The following is a 15,869-nucleotide window of genomic DNA, read 5'->3' as shown; positions in this document are numbered from 1 at the left end:
TTTGTTAAATTAAATGTACTTGTAAATGTAGTTTTAATAGGGACTATTTTTTAATCTTACTTGAGTAAATCTCAAGTGTAGTGCTCTATGGAAGATGTACAATGCAATTACATTTACCCTAGTTAGAGTGCAGGAAACACAGGCCTATGTATAATCTTGCTTTTAAAATGAATAATTTCATTTTTTTTTTTTTTTTACCTGTGCCATCTGGAGTCTTGTAAACATACGAGGGCAGCATTTTGACTGAGGCAGATCCATGTGAGTCCTTTCTGAGGCCACGCTCCAACTCCACTCGCATCTTATCTTTAACTTGTTGGAGTTGTGTGGGGCTGAGGGTGAATTCTGCTAGTGTGTTGTCAATCTCTTTGCGCTGTGATGCTAGGCGTTGGGCAACTGCAGTCACCATGGCTGCCCCTTTACCGCTGCCACTCTCAGACAACACAAAACGGACATGGCACTCAGGGACCAGGCGGCGCACCACTTTATGGAGCCTCTTTGCATACCTGCAAAATTCATTTACAGAGACCAACATATTGTGAGTACTAACCATGCATCTTGAGACAGGTTTATTTGTTTGAAATGACAAAAACTGCAAGGAGCAAGGAAGCTATCATACTGAGGATGAGTTCGGTAGACTGTTCCATCCACTCCAACGGTTGTCCTTAGCGTCTTTAGCTTCTTGTTCTCCCGGATGCGTGTGAGGATGGCAGCCAGTGCAGCAGCGCACAGATTAGCCGACCTGAAGGATACAATGGTGCAAACATGCTGGACAGCAATGCAGTCGTCCTCTGTGGGACTGAGACCCAGCTCTGTAAGGATATCTTTAGTGTTCTTCAGCCCGTCTTTGTACCTGGAAGCAGAAACCAGGTAACTAACTAAAAACTCCATACATCATCATGGAAAAAAAACATTATTAACAGATTTTAATGAATTAATCACATAAAAAAATTGGCAAACAACCTACTCTTCTATCATGCAGACGTGCTTAGTTTGAAATCTCCCTTTGGTACGAAGAGCATCTGAGACTCTTCCTTTAAACAGCAGGCCACGTTTAGCCATCTTCAACAAGATGAGCCTCACCAGTTCTCCCATGTACATCCCACTCACCATCTTCTCAAATCTAAAGGAGACATGAGCATGTGAATTATTAACAGGTAGAATCTTGATTTAGAGACTTCTGAAGGAGGCTTAATATTCCCAGATATGTGTGAACACCACAAATTGTTTGAATCTAGAATTCATCATTAACCCGCCTCTGCTTTTTCCAAGGGCAGGGAAAACAGCTATTTTGAAGAAACTATGGAACAAATTGTAGCTAGTGGCATTCTAAGTGAAAGAAGAAAAAAGGCATTGGGTGTTAAACTATGCAAGTCATCTATTTCCTCTTTTGGTTACTGACTGCTGCTATTAAATAGTTAATTAAATTAAATTAAATTTGTTCAGCTTTATAAATCAAATAATCCTTTATTTGGTTAATAAAACCTCACAGTTGTTTTCCAGGGTTGATGGAGGCTGCATCAATTTCCAGGTCAAAACTTGTAATGAAATCATCAAGCACCCCGTCATCTCCAAACGCTCCCCATTCTGTATTGATGCACATCCTGCCCTCGTCTCCCTCCACCAAGTCAATGTGTCTCATCTCCTCCATGTAGCATGCATTAGTGCCCGTACCTAAAAGAAGACAGAAAACTGGCATCTTAACTGTATGTTTTGGTTTAACATCTGATCACCAGATGATGATGTTACATGCTTGCTGATCAGATTGTAGTTCATGTAATGTTCAGACATGGCCACTATGGTCTCACCTATGATGACTCCGACCTCACAATGCTGGTCATCATATCCACAAGTCATCATGGTCCCCACTGTGTCATTGACCAACGCCAGAACATCCACATCAATCCCCTGTTTTCACACACAACACTGACTTTTAAAACCTTTTTTTGTTTTCACGTTCTATAAATATCAATCTAAATATAATTATAGTATATTTTTTTAAAAAGTTTCTTTCATACCCCAACTTTGTTGATGGCTTGCCTCAGTAACTGTACCACGTTGGTACCTTTAACACCTCTGGACCTGTAGTTCTTTGACCATGAGAGTAACACACCCTACAACATTTTAAGACTGTATTAGTAATAATAAGGTGACTTGAGATAAATTATCATAATATTGGTACAGGTACAATTTACTCAAGAACTGAAATAAACAAATGTATTAGCACTTTTGAGGGTTGCATGAGATTCCTACAGCTTTCTGCACTTTGTGCTTTGTACCTCATCAAGTTTAAACTGGAGACAGGGGAAGGAGAAGGTGAAGCCTAGTGGCTTTTTCTTCTGATTGATGTTTTTCTTCTGCATGAAGGTTTTTAAAGACTCTGCCACATGATCAAAAAGCTGTAAGACAGATAACGTGACTAGTACAAGGGTCAAATATTTTGGCTGGTTGGTAATAAAAATAATTATTAACTCTGTCTCATGTCTTTATCAGTAAATAAATTGACACCAGAAATTGTGTCAAAGCAGATTATAGTTTAGTGGTGGTTCTTAATTGCTCAACAGCATCAGTTCCTTGTGTAAGGTAACCTTCCTGCCAACTGCAAAGTAATTAAGAATGCAAGATGCTCAACTGCATTCACTGAGGACTTTGCATTGCTATCATGCTTCCTAAACGTCATTGTTTCAAGAGGAAAGTCTATATAGTTTAACTATACATTTCCCACATCCTTTCAATCACTAAATGTTAAGTTAGCAATGAAGTACACACATCTGTTCCTCTCCCACTGAGAACCTCCTCAGGAACTGGAAAAGTCTCGCTCTCCATCTGCACTTTCCTCTTCCCATCCTCAGATACCTTCACCTGCAGGACTTTGAACTTGGAACCCCCGAGATCTAGTGCCAGGAACTCACCCTTCTCTAGATGTGCCACAATCACATAATACAGTTGTTTATTATAAAATACCTATAAAATCACGGTTTTTAACATCTCTGTAGCCTACAGAGTATTAGAAGTGTTTCACCACTATATGTGATCATATACTGTATAGTTTGACTGGGCTTAAGGACTTCAATATGACATTTAACTCTTGGATGTGTAACATGCACCTGAGCCATCAGGAGTAGAGCGGACGTGTGTGGGTAGCATTTTGACTGTAGCGGCAACATTGCTCTCTTTAGACAGGCCTTTCTCCATCTCCACACGGAATCGAGACTGAATGTCCAAGAGCTGTTCATCAGACAGACGCATGGCATATAGGAACCGGTCCACCTGTGTAAAAAGTTATAAATAAACAAATAATTTATTCAGCAGGGCTGTAGGACTCGACTCTGGTGTCTGACTTGAATCAAGTCATGAGATGTTTTCTGTATTGACTTGCATTTGTCTCATTTGCATTTGGACTTGGACTTGGGCATTGGTCTCCCTAAATATGGTCTTGGTCTCCAGCGAGAGTTTGAAAATATGTGATCAAATTTCTTGTGTGATTGACAAGAAGTAATTCTTCTCATACATCTTTTATGATTGACAAGAAGTAATTCTTTCTTCTAGAAAACATAGTCTAATCACTGGCACAATATATGAATGAAGCCAACTAGTTGAAGTAAAGGTTTGGTCTTGAAAAGTATTTGATGTTTTCAGTCTCAATCCTGATTCTTGACATGATCTTGACATGATCTTGACCCCCTTAAGACTCGGTCTTGAGTTGATCTCCGCGAGTCCTGGTCTTGGACTTGACAAGGGTGTCTTGACTATAGCCCTACTTTATAACTTAACACATTTGCAATTCTTCTGTTTTGTGCTTAATTGCATCACCTTGTCTAGTATTTATAGTATATAGTATTGAAATATTTAAAATGAGATAAAAAATAATGCCAAAAACAACTACATTTCCATTACTTATTAACAGTGTTCTTCTTTTGTGATGTTAGCACTGCTCTATGCCATTTCCTGATTATCTACAAAAAGTGTAGGACGAGTAATAAGAGAGCTAAAAGTCGTAACGGTAGTGATTTGGACATTGATTATAATTATGACATTTCAAAAGATAACATGGGTGTGTCTCTATCATGAGGATAACAGAGCAGTCACAATGTCACAGTAACAAAACATATACTAACCAAACAAAGAATATAAATATTTATCATCATATATTGAGTGTAATACAGCATAATAATTGCCTTATTAGTTCCTAAGTATAAGGCGGGAAACTTAAATTGAAACTGACTCAATCTAAAAGTTGACAGAGAGGGCAAGGTCCTTAGTCTACACTGTCTTGGCTGTCTTTCCACACGACTTAGATATGAGACATATGAGGGTTAATGATTCGCTGGAGCACTATGGAACCATATTCACTACCAGCATCAGACGAGTGGCCCACAGACCTGTGATATCATACTAACGCAACCTGCTATTTGATTTATGCAAGAGAATACAAAACCGTTTGTAAACTAGATAAAAACCATTCCTGTCAATTTAAGTGTAATCAGGCAACCACAAATGCAAAAGTACACAGATCACATATTTGCAAATAGTTTATAGCAATAACATTTCTAATTAGGTTAAGAGAAATCCAAATAGATTTAAAGATTAAAAGATTTAAATAAGTTGGCAATGAGTAATAAAAATACCTTTTTGATCTGATCCTCCTGTAGCTTGGTGAAGTAAAAAGACAACAAGTGCACAGCGAACATCGTGACTTCTTGCAGTATCTCAGGATCACACAGGCGCTTTTATATTTTTAAATTAAGAACACAAGAAAACCTCACACATTAGATTTTCACAGATCTTCCCCAAAAAGTGTTTTCCTCTCAGGTCTTGTTCCTGTGCGTGTGTCTAAAGTTTTCTCCTGTTGGAGCTGCTGTCCTCAATTTTCCCCAAGTGTCTTATCTGTGTGTGAGACTAAAGTTTTCTGCCGTTAGAGCTGCTGTTCCTCAGGGAGAGAGTTAGGAGCTCTTCCTCTCCTGTCGTCCCCTCCCTCCTCAAGCTAAATCATTAATGGCTGCCACTCTTACAGCTCTCCTAGCAATGTGCTTGGCTCTGTTCCAGTCAGGGCTTTTTCCTCTGGGACCTGCGCAGTTGCTGGTTCATGCAAACAGACACAGCACAACAATAGATTAAAGAGATCTGCCCCACACCACCCTATTTGAGCCTGTAAAAACATCCTCAAGGTACAAAGGAATAAGTCAGAACAAACAACTTTCAAGTCAGAACAGTGTTTAACTCTACTGAATTGGACTGAAGTGATCAGAAAGACTACAGTACTATATTCTGGATCATCATTGTTTGCAGATGTTGTGAGATAATCGAAAGCCATTGATTAATGTCCCAGTTACACTTTAACCACCTACAGTAATCACAGCTTTTATATGCAAAAGTTGTGAGGCCATTTCAGTGGTAGCAGCCATGGAGTCAAATGAAGGATATTTTATTTTGTGACTTCTTTTAAATGCATTGGTTTGGATGAACACATTAGGTTTTATCAGCCATGCTTGTAATGCAGTTTCTATGGTTGCAGTAACTACTGGATTAAATGGCAGGTTCAGCAAACACAAAGCATGAGAGGGTGATGCATTAAATCATCTCAGTGTTAAGCAATCGCAGGGAATCTTTCCTGTGTAACTTGAAAATAGCTTCCCCAAAAAAGCAGAAAACAGCAAAAATTCTTTTTGTTCCCTTTTGTGATCATTTTCATTGGTTCATTTTGTTTATTGGCACTACCCTTAAAACTAGTTTTCCTGACATGTTATTCAAAGAATCATTGGGCCCTGCAACATCAGTGTTGTTTAAAATCCAGCATTTTAGAAATTATTTGTGAGTACGAAACATGTACATATGTAACAGAAACATGATCTGCAACTTTATTAGCTTGAATTTTTTTTCATGTTTGAGTCTACAGTAAAATAATAATAATAAAAAAAAAAAATAAAAAAAAATAATAATAATAATAAGCTTTCACCAGTATGTCACTAAAAGTTTGACATGGGTTGATGTAAGATCACCATTAATTAGGGGCACAGTTTTTTTTTTTTTTTGATTGACAAGCTGTCAAAATGCCTAATTGCCCTTTTTGACACAAACATGCTCACATCTGTGCAAACAATCAAAGAGAAAAATAAAAAACTAGTTTCTGTTTTTGGATCAAAATAAAGATGCTCGACGAAAGCATGTTGTGCTATTTTCTACTACAAAAATTGAAAATACTAGGAAAAGTATTCAGGAGTGACGTCACATGACCAGCCAGTAACCTTGAGTAAGTTGAACTTCACGTGAAATAGAAGGAAATATAGGAGACCTTGAATAACATTTGGCTGCATTAATGTAGACTGTCTTCTGTAGGAAAAAAAAAAAGCATTTCTCAATCTAAGTTACCAAAGTTACCAATGTAAATTCAATATTATGTTTAATATCATCTTACTGAGGGTGAAATATTTGTAGTCCTCTTTTGAGGAGCAAATGGATCATGTCAGTACAAAAATAAAGACTTCAACATTCTGAACTACAACACACCCACTGTGAATAAAATCTTTAGATTAGGATAATGGTTTATATAAAATTAGCCGTGGGGGCAGAGTTAAAATTGTTTGTGTCATAAGGAGATAATGGAAGCCCATGAAAAATAGTAGTGTGTTTTATTTGGAATCTAGTAAAATGTTGACTCACATTCACACTCACATAGACTTTCACACATGTATACCACCAGTTGGAAGTTATGGTTTCAATTGGTCTTGACAGACACTCATATCCACATTTGACTGATAAACAGAACACTATTTGTTAAATAAGCCTCTATATAAATGTAGAAAAGTGAGACCGATACCAAATGCATCATTTCTTTTTCTTATTTTTGATAATTGTCCCTGTAGGTCCACTGGGCTTCTGGTCTCTTGTCCACTCCCTCTGCAGCTGCTGCAGGAGCTCTGGTGTGAGCAGACCCTCCTGAACCAGACGAGCACTGAGTGAACTGTCCACACCCTTCATGTCCTGTTTACCGTGAACATGGGATTTGGATCCCCGAGCTTTTCTCAGTCTTAGTCCAGGGAACGGGGAGGTTTTTGATTCAGCCGAAGAACCTGCACTGGTGCCTTGCGCTTCTGTGGCACGGATGAGCCGTGTAATGTTTCTTACTCCAACCTGAATGATGCTATCCAGTTCCTGCTGGATCTCACGGACAAGGCTGGCATCAGGGAACATGTCCATGAAGCGATAACTAGAAGGAGAATTCAGAGGGGAAATGATCAGACTGAAATGGGGGTTTCATCCAACTGGTTTTATGGTTTCAATCTTCCAAATGTGTACAAGAAAATTGGAATGGAAATACTATAAATACAAGAAAAGTGTCCAAATATCTAAAAAATTGCCCTTGGCAGTTTTTGGAAAGTTGCTGTACTAGGAGAATATAAAGGGTAATGGTAACAGATTTTTGAATACAGGATTCCAAAGCAAGTCCATGTTTCAGTGTTTTCATGCCCCAAACTTCTCACTACCATACCATACACAAGTCTTATACTATGAAATGGTGAGTAGTATAATAGTATTGACATGGGTGACAGCTAATGATAGAAAAATGACAGAGAAGTCATGTAGAAGCAGAGATAAGAGTATAAGCATATAAAGGCACAAGTTTGCCAAGATGCACCAAGTCCAGGTCCATTTTTTTTTTTTTTTTTTTTAAACTGAAGTTGTAATAAACAAAGCTGTAATAATAGGCCAAATCTAAACAAGTTCACATTCATAATACATGGAGGGAGAGTTGCCTCTTAGATAATAAATGACCTTGGGCACCTAAGAACTGGTTGATATTGGTTTTTGGACGAACATTCAATAAACCCATCTACACTTTCCCAAGTTTTGTGCCTGCCTGCATTTCATGTCCAAAGATTTAAAACAAGGGGGAAAACTCTACAATCAAATAGTACCTGAGCCAAAGGTAGAGGTCCAGTACATCATGCACAGCCTCCAGGTGAACAAGGTCCTTGATATTTTTGGGAGGGACCAGTGGCCAGTTGATGTGTCGACACACCCAGGCAAAAGTCAACGGCTCGTCTCTGCTGAACTGCCTAGCAAACTACAGACAAACACACACACATCAGGGGATTCTCACAGCATGCTCTACCATAATACATAAAGCTTAACTGGCACTTCTTGAAATATATACTATAAATAAGACCCCAAAGGAATGGCTGCTGTGAGAGGCAAGCAGACCTTAGAGGTGTATAATCAGGCAGGCTGATCACACAAAGCAAACAAAAACATCACTACACAGGGCAGATCTTTATACCATGAACCACTGTCATGTCATTCTTCATCAGTACCTTCAGGAAGGATGTGCAAACGAAGGGCTGTTTTTTGTTAATGGGTGCTGTACAGAAGACGTAGCGAGAGCGCAGGTTCAGCGGAATGTGCTGGATCATGTCTGCCAGGAACTTGAAGTCGTCGATGTTGCAGACAAAGTAAAGGCCATCTACTTGTGAGAGGCTCACAAATATATCCTGTTACACAGAGGAATCAGTAAGCAAAATGTAAGCGCCTTGCCTAGAATAATGATGCAGCAGTTCTTCAGATATTAAACACTCACAATGAGATTGGAGAGTGTAGCTTCAGGAAGGTGATAAGCAAACATCTCTATCTGTTCTGCAGTGGGGTGTAGACCTGCAGTCTGAAATCACATAGAGGAGAGATGTGTCAGGATACCATTCTTTAAGTGCAGTTTCTCCATCTCATATCACTGGATGTCTACATAAGGCAAAAAATTAACATTAACAGACCTAAATGGCATTTTTTCTCTTTTTCTTGGAACGTAACAGTTACTGATGCTGTGATGCAGTCCTGATGCTATGTCTTTGCCCTAATATGCTCAGCTAATTGTCCACTTGTGAATAAATACAGTTCACTCACTTGCAGTGTATGCTCCAATTTTACGTTCCACGCGCTAGGTAGATGAATAGGAAAAAACAGATGTTTCATAAGTGTCTCTCACCTCCACAGGGTCAACAGATCTGCTCAGGATCTCCTTCAGCACTGGCAGATCATCACGATGCATAGTGGTCACTTCTCCTTCTTTAAACATGGAACTGAAGCGACCTGCTCGGCCCGCGATTTGCAGAGCCTGAGAGGTGGAAATGGTGTCCATCTCTTTCTCCCCCTTCTCATTCACGCTGGGCTTCACCAGGGAGTTAAATATTATTCTCCTGATGCTCCTGGTAAGGACAGAAACCTGGTGAGAATTCTATATGAAGCAAGGAAACTTACATTCTAACAAAAAAAACAGCCTGAGTTGCATGAAATACCAGTACTGAGAAAAAAAAAAAACTTTGGCCAATTCCTATCCACAATCCAGCTCTCCCCATCATACAGCAGCTACCAGCTGGGGATGGTGAAGGCATGTGCTTCCTCCGAGACACACGAAGCCAACCACATTTTTTCAAGTGGCTGCTCATGCTACATCACAGGGCAGTGTAACACAATTGGAGGAAATGGCTATCTGCCCTCTTCCCAAGTTTGGCAAGTGTCACTGTGATGTGCCAGAGAAGAGAATGAGCCATCCCTCCCACCCAGAGAGCACAGCCAGTTCTGCTCTCTTAGAGTCCCAGACACAGATGGCTGTGGCATCGTCAGGATTCGAACACTGTTCTGCTGCGCCACGCAGGAGCCCTTGCTATTATGTTTTTTTTTCCCCCCCCAAATATTTCCCATTATCAAATGTCTGTTATAAAATTTCTTGCATTTTTTTCAGTGCTGGTATCACTGTACTTCATGCGGTATCAGTAATGAGAAAAATCGTACTACTGTAACAACACTACTGGGCAATACTGTGAAATACTGACACTCGTAGGGAGCATGAATTTATAAGATGGCAGAAAACATACTAACAAGTTCAAACCCATTCCAATTGCATCGGTAGCTACGAGGATCTTACAGGGGTCATCTGGATCATTGAACTTTTTTGCTTGAGCCAGCTTGGTACCTGTCAGTCAAAGTATTCATGTTGTTAGGCTACAAGTTGACTGAATGCCACACTGGGAAAACACCAGAAAATAAGTAAATGAGAACCACAGAGTTGCAGCATGCAACAATATATAATAGAATATAATATATGAGAGAATAGTTAAAAATATATTAGTTGGAAAGCAATACTCTAATGTGAGTATATAAACGTATATGCAGGCTTTAATATTACTGGATTCTAGAAACTTTGGGACTCTTACCAGGTGGCAAACTGCCATAAATAACAGCACATTCCAGGCCTCGGATCTCTATCTGCCTGCTCACTGAGTAGATGTCATTTTTGCTGAAACACACGATGCAGTCGCCGGGCTTCAGGTTGTCCAAATTCTCCACTGCATGGTCCGAGACAGAGAACGGAGTCAGCCGCTTATAATTACGGACCTTGAGGGTTAAGAAAAGGCTTTTTATGTTCAGGTCCAAATAAATTAATGAAAAAACACATTAACCCTCTTCAACATTATATATCATCTCCTGCTGATAAATTCCTAAATCAAACATACAGTGATCTGACTTTTGAAACCACATCCAAATATTAACGCTTACTCAAATGGAACATATCTTGTGTCTTCTCACAGTTGACACTTGCATAAACTTTTTTCCTGTCAAATGTCAAACAGTCAAATTTAAGCTGCTTGTCTGAACATAGCCAAAGAACAGCCTCACCTCCACCTCCTCACCAGTGGTGAACATGAGTTCAGTGATGAAGTTAATGGCTGCAGGTTCTCCACACACATGGATCTCCTCAGCACACAGACCTGATCACGTGAAAAATATGAAACAAATAAACATTCAGAAGTTAATTGGGATACATAGAAAATCAACAAGCAAGCATCATTTGAGTGTGACATAGTTGCGATGCTGTGAGCACAACAGCCTTTAACAGGCTAATGGCGTTAGCAAACCATTTCTCTGGAATTTTCTTTCGAGTTTGACACTTACATACAGGCTTCAATATGGTAAAATATTGATATTTCACTGACATTGCAGAAATTTAGAAAGTTCAGTCACCACAGTACACTCCAGCTGTATTTAAGCACTGCACTGCACTCACCCAGCAGAGCTCTAGTCCAGGCCCATCCTCTGGCAGGATCTCTGATCATCTGAATCTCATCGATGACTGCTACTTCGTCTGAACAGAGAATCAATAGTCAGTCACACTTTTTTGATATATATATCTCAAAACTCTAATTATGTTAAAGTATTTTCCTTATTTGTATTCCACCACTCACATGGAGTTGTAACACTGCACATTTCAATCGTACAGGCTACATGATTAGATTGTTTCCCCTCTGGATCCACAAAGGTTCTCTCTTCTCCTGTCACCAGATCACATGGTACACCCTAATAAAGTCATAACCATTGAATTTTGTAATTATGCATATACATAAGGGTACAGTTCAGTTAAACGCAGAACAGGCCATTCTGCCAAAATATCACACAAGCCAACAAGTCAGCTAAACTTTATTGATATAGTTGTAAAAACAAACTTTTCACATAGATTTTCATGTACTGTAGACATAAAACCAGGATAACATTATTTAAAAAAATAATAATAATAAACTTACTGCAGTGTTACTTTTTTCAAAGATCTCGTGGGCCAGCAGCTTGAGAGGACCGCAGTAAACGCCAGATTTTGCCTCCAGGTATCTCTGGATGGCGTGGTAGGTCTTACCACTGTTAGTGGGACCTGCGTGGAAAATGATCTTCCGCTGAATAGCTCGGGCCTCAGGATACCTACAAAACACGTTCATGCCGTGTCAGAATTATGAGAGGTGACAACTCAGAAATTCAGCTGAACCACTAATCACCCTGGACTTACAGGTTTGTTGTTTCTATAGCAACTTACACAAAACCAAAATGGGCCATTATAACTGGTAGGAGTCAACTAAATTGTATTACACTGTATTTTACCAGTTTGTTTTAAGATTAAAAGCAACATAATGATTAATATAGTTAATATAGTAGTTACTATAGTAATTATAAAACACTTACTGAAGATGAAAGAATTATACTTCTGTTAAAATTACGATATGTAATTGACAGATATATAGAGCTAAGTCAAGTCTTTTTAACTGCAAAAGAGACTGCTATTTCTGTCTGTTGGGTTTTTTTATAATGTCAGATGATTTTATGATGTCACAGCTCTTAAATCACCTTACTAACTAACAATTACAAGTTGATGAAGATGTCAATAGTTTATACAAATTAAAAATGATCATTTCAACATGAATATGCACACCCCAGTACACCACTAGAAAAATAATACAAAACAAATATAAACTTCCCCTACCAGTTCACTGGGACACGCAAATCACTAATCTTGCGCAAGTCATCCATGCAGTCCAACATTGGAAAGATCTGTTTGGCATGCCTCATAAAGTATGGGAAAATATCATCAATGTGTCCTGAAAAAAAGCACAAGATAAACAGCATGATTTCAACAGATTTTCCTTGCACACTATTAATGTCACAGTTGAATCTATAAGTGCATGTGGCATCTCAGTACTCACCTGCTCCATAGCAGATGTCGCTAAGAATAATGTGCAGATCAGCAGTAAGTGTGTTCATCTCCAGAACATACTTCCTGAAACTAATAAAGGCTTGGTGGAAGAGACGGGCTGAAAGTGAATAATAATAATAATTAAAAAAAAGCATTATATGCAGTTGAATACTGAAAAAAGTGCCTTGGGTGAACTTCAATCAGTCAAGACTCCTTTGAAAAATAGCTTATCAAGATGACCGTTTTAGTCTTTATGATTTAATGCAAGCAATTCTACATAGCCAATTTTCTAGCATGTGGACTTCTTTGTTTAGGAGCTACATGTCTCATATCAGCTTTATATAAATCTGGTTTGCACAGTTATGTTCACAGACAGCTGGGGTCTGGCACTGTTTGCTGTTTCCTGCTTCAACACACATGCATTAAATCAGGTGTGTTAAGCAGGGAGCTCACCAAAATGCGCTGAGCTACAAATATATGCCACAGTTATGTACCCTTGAGTTTAATGTGCAAACCCTTGTGTTTTGTTCATGGCAACCACTGTTAATTGTAAAAGTCCATATAAGCAACATAACTAGCTAGCTACTCTATTAATGTAAAAGCTTAAGTAATGCAACATGGCATACTTAAATATTAAAATAATCCCCCATTTTATAAAGGTACTTTCAAATGTACTTTGGACAGCATATACCAAATGAATGCTACCCATTTTTATAGGAATACCAATGAAATGGCATATCACTGTATCTCTGATGATGCCGCAACTCAAAATGTCAGTACAAGGGACAGATAAGTTACTGGCAGCACATTAAACAACCAATTTCACTTTTATTCAGCAACTTGCATTAGCAAAGTGCTTGTCAGGTGTGCTGGGCTTTTAATGCTTGTGGATTACACGTATTTGGACATCTTCATGACTGAAGGCCAATAATGCATCTTACTGTAATTATAATGTACAAGTTATTCAGAGAAATGGGTTTTACTGGAACACTATCGATGCTCAGAGAAAAGCCAGTTAACCAGGCTTTGAAAGAGAACTGAAATTAACACAGAGCAAACTGTTTATCAGTCTTTTCAGTTACAAGCAGAAACTCACCATCGAGCCCCTGATCAGCAGCAAGCTTCTGCATCTCTTTCCTTTTGTAAAATCTGTTCAGCACTTTGAGAAGTTCACCTGTAATACACGAAAACGATAAAGCAGAATATCAGGTCAACCAAAAAGATCAGCACAGAATGACATGGTAATTATGTGAGTTTTGGTACAGTCATACAGCTGTGTTGTCAGTTTTTAAACACTGTACACTTACTAGTCACTTTACTACCTTGTAGGTATACAGACTGCGTCTACAGCTCATTTCTCCATGCACAATTTGTATTCATTTGTATTAACCGTCACAGTGCTGCAGAGAAGGGGATATTTTGGGCTGACAGACTCTTCCCCAACCCACCAGTGTTTAAAAATCCCAGCAACACTGCACTACCTGCTCATACCAGAGCCACATGCCCATGCCTCTGCAATGCTGAGAATAATCACCTAAATAATATTATGGCAGGGTACATACAAAGTTCTCTGGTCCCGGGAGGACTAGTGGTTAGGCCGCAGCACTCTCACTGCCGTGGCCCAGGAACCAACCCCAGCCACCTGAGTTGCACAAGACGGTGCACTTCTGGCCCTGGAAGAGCCAGTCCCAAGCCCGGATAAAATTGGGGAGGGTTGCATCGGGAATGGCATCCGGCGTGAAAACTGTGCCAAATCAAATACGTGGACCAGTGATCTGCTGTGGTGACCCCTAACGGGAGCAGCCAAAAGAAGAACAACATACAAAGTTCTCTATGGTAGGTCTACCTGGTAAAATGGCAGTGTACACATGCCATTAATATAGAGTGCAGTAGACAAACCAAGTAGTTTGTGCTTTTCTACTTTATTACTGTGGCCTTGATAGAAAACACCCCCAGCAGAAAACTAAAGGTAGCATATTTTAGAATGTAAATCTTATTGTGAGAAAAATGCTTTTAGCATAAATTATCAGAAAATGATAATAGCATTAAATATACGAAGTATGAATTTAAGTGAAGTGCGCATGCGCAGACACTAGACGCAACAGCTTGAGAATTTGTCAGGACACCAGTGGGCTATAAACGCTCTTCTTTCGATTTCGTTTCTCTGGATAGACACGATGATTACAAAATATTTGCACTCGGAATACTGCTATACTGCTATACTGCTAGCACTGGCATGGAGTCAGACCATATAGCTTAATTAGCTTCCCCAAACAAACTGCGCGTTACCCTTGTCAAGTGGCCGCGTTAATTCCGCTCCCACCGCTCCGTCTGCCGCGCTGTCGCCTTTCACCGCGAGCGGGACGAACAGAGAGGTGTCCAGGGGTCTCCCTGAGCTGCCTGAAGATGCACATCTCCGCGTAGATGAAGCGCTTAGCACAGCTCTCTCAGGTACACACACATGTCCAGCAGAGCTGCATGTGATCACACAGGCCCTGCGCTGCAAGTGTGTGCGCGTCAGTAAATACACACAGCGGTGAACAGACATGATTAAAACACCAGGATGGCTCTCATCTCCACTGACCGACTATGTAAACTGTAAACCAAAGGTACGAAGCTTTCATTGTGACACACAACACTAGACTAAGCCATGATGTTCATCAGAAAATCCTAAGGTCAGTCATCGGCTGCTTCACCGGTGAGGCAACGTGCAAAAAGCCCCCGACGAGTGTGGTGTCTAATGTAATGCCTGCTGGTTATCATAGGAAATAAATTGTAGACATTAAGAAGCGCAGCTTTAAAGTAAAAACACATGTACACATTTAAATTGAAATTTAAATTATACGTACTCATTGCAATTTGATAAATAAATAAGTGTACAATTTAGCGGTTGTTTTACACAGGCATCATTCAGTGACCTAAACTACGGACCCCACCCCCCGATGATGTATTCACTATTTCTATGCGGTTGTATACAATATTGAAGCCTCTTGTCGCAAAATAATAAGGCAAATAGTATATGAGTCTATCCTTCAAATAAGTAAGTAAACAAACAAATGAGAGAGATAAGAGGGGCTAGAGGAGAATTATTTCTTTTCTTGGCTGACAGGAGTGGTGCCAGACCTGGTAGTCCATCAGCCTCAACAGGGCCTTTCGCACCGCTTTAGCTCCAGAACTACATTTACAGGACTAAAGTACTGGGCGATTTTGCGCGGACTATTTCCCAGTACGGTTTAAAGGGTTGCATTCGCACCGACAGTGGGCACTAGGAAGTGACGTAAGCCGGTCGACAGCGACGTCATTTGTGCGCGGCGTTCAACGGAAACAAAGAAGAACAACATAAACAACCGGAGGATGGAGGACGCTG

The 15,869-nt window shown here is 39.7% G+C and overlaps 2 protein-coding genes and 1 long non-coding RNA gene across 3 annotated transcripts in view; 1 reads left to right on the top strand and 2 right to left on the bottom strand.

Moving 5' to 3' along the window:
- Positions 1-5,005, bottom strand: part of hkdc1 (hexokinase domain containing 1) — a 10,958-nt gene extending 5,953 nt beyond the window's left edge. The window contains exons 1-10 of the mRNA XM_026939562.3: positions 4,626-5,005; positions 3,105-3,267; positions 2,767-2,915; positions 2,277-2,396; positions 2,016-2,111; positions 1,806-1,905; positions 1,488-1,671; positions 965-1,120; positions 617-850; positions 199-503 (exon numbers count right to left, since the gene is read on the bottom strand). Coding sequence (XP_026795363.3) covers positions 199-503; positions 617-850; positions 965-1,120; positions 1,488-1,671; positions 1,806-1,905; positions 2,016-2,111; positions 2,277-2,396; positions 2,767-2,915; positions 3,105-3,267; positions 4,626-4,688 — 1,570 coding nt within the window. The 5' untranslated portion in view covers positions 4,689-5,005. The remainder of the gene's footprint in view (positions 1-198; positions 504-616; positions 851-964; positions 1,121-1,487; positions 1,672-1,805; positions 1,906-2,015; positions 2,112-2,276; positions 2,397-2,766; positions 2,916-3,104; positions 3,268-4,625) is intronic.
- The window catches only part of LOC113542224 (uncharacterized), a 23,390-nt gene extending 16,401 nt beyond the window's left edge, over positions 1-6,989 (top strand). The window contains exon 3 of the long non-coding RNA XR_008301508.1: positions 6,861-6,989. This is a non-coding gene — a long non-coding RNA (uncharacterized LOC113542224). The remainder of the gene's footprint in view (positions 1-6,860) is intronic.
- On the bottom strand, positions 6,610-15,869 carry supv3l1 (SUV3-like helicase). Its single transcript, XM_026939583.3, has 15 exons — positions 14,792-15,869; positions 13,599-13,676; positions 12,513-12,620; positions 12,293-12,407; positions 11,568-11,736; positions 11,232-11,343; positions 11,054-11,131; positions 10,666-10,757; positions 10,203-10,383; positions 9,868-9,961; positions 8,975-9,194; positions 8,573-8,653; positions 8,310-8,486; positions 7,914-8,062; positions 6,610-7,204 (listed from the first exon to the last, which is right to left on the bottom strand). Exons 1-15 carry the CDS (start codon positions 15,048-15,050, stop codon positions 6,823-6,825), a joined length of 2,295 nt encoding a protein of 764 aa, XP_026795384.2. The 5' UTR covers positions 15,051-15,869; the 3' UTR covers positions 6,610-6,822.

Source organism: Pangasianodon hypophthalmus, chromosome 3, assembly GCF_027358585.1.
Source record: "Pangasianodon hypophthalmus isolate fPanHyp1 chromosome 3, fPanHyp1.pri, whole genome shotgun sequence".
NCBI lineage: Eukaryota > Metazoa > Chordata > Actinopteri > Siluriformes > Pangasiidae > Pangasianodon > Pangasianodon hypophthalmus.
This window is presented reverse-complemented; position numbering and strand designations above follow the sequence as displayed.

Bases quoted from the DNA above. Each gene is read 5' to 3' on its own strand.
- supv3l1 (XM_026939583.3), bottom strand. From the start codon at position 15,050: ATGTCTGTTCACCGCTGTGTGTATTTACTGACGCGCACACACTTGCAG. The intron at 12,408-12,512 runs GTGAGTACTGAG...GCTTTTTTTCAG, and splicing joins CGACATCTGCTATGGAGCAG to GACACATTGATGATATTTTC. The intron at 7,205-7,913 runs GTACTATTTGAT...TTCTCCTTCTAG, and splicing joins GACCTCTACCTTTGGCTCAG to TTATCGCTTCATGGACATGT.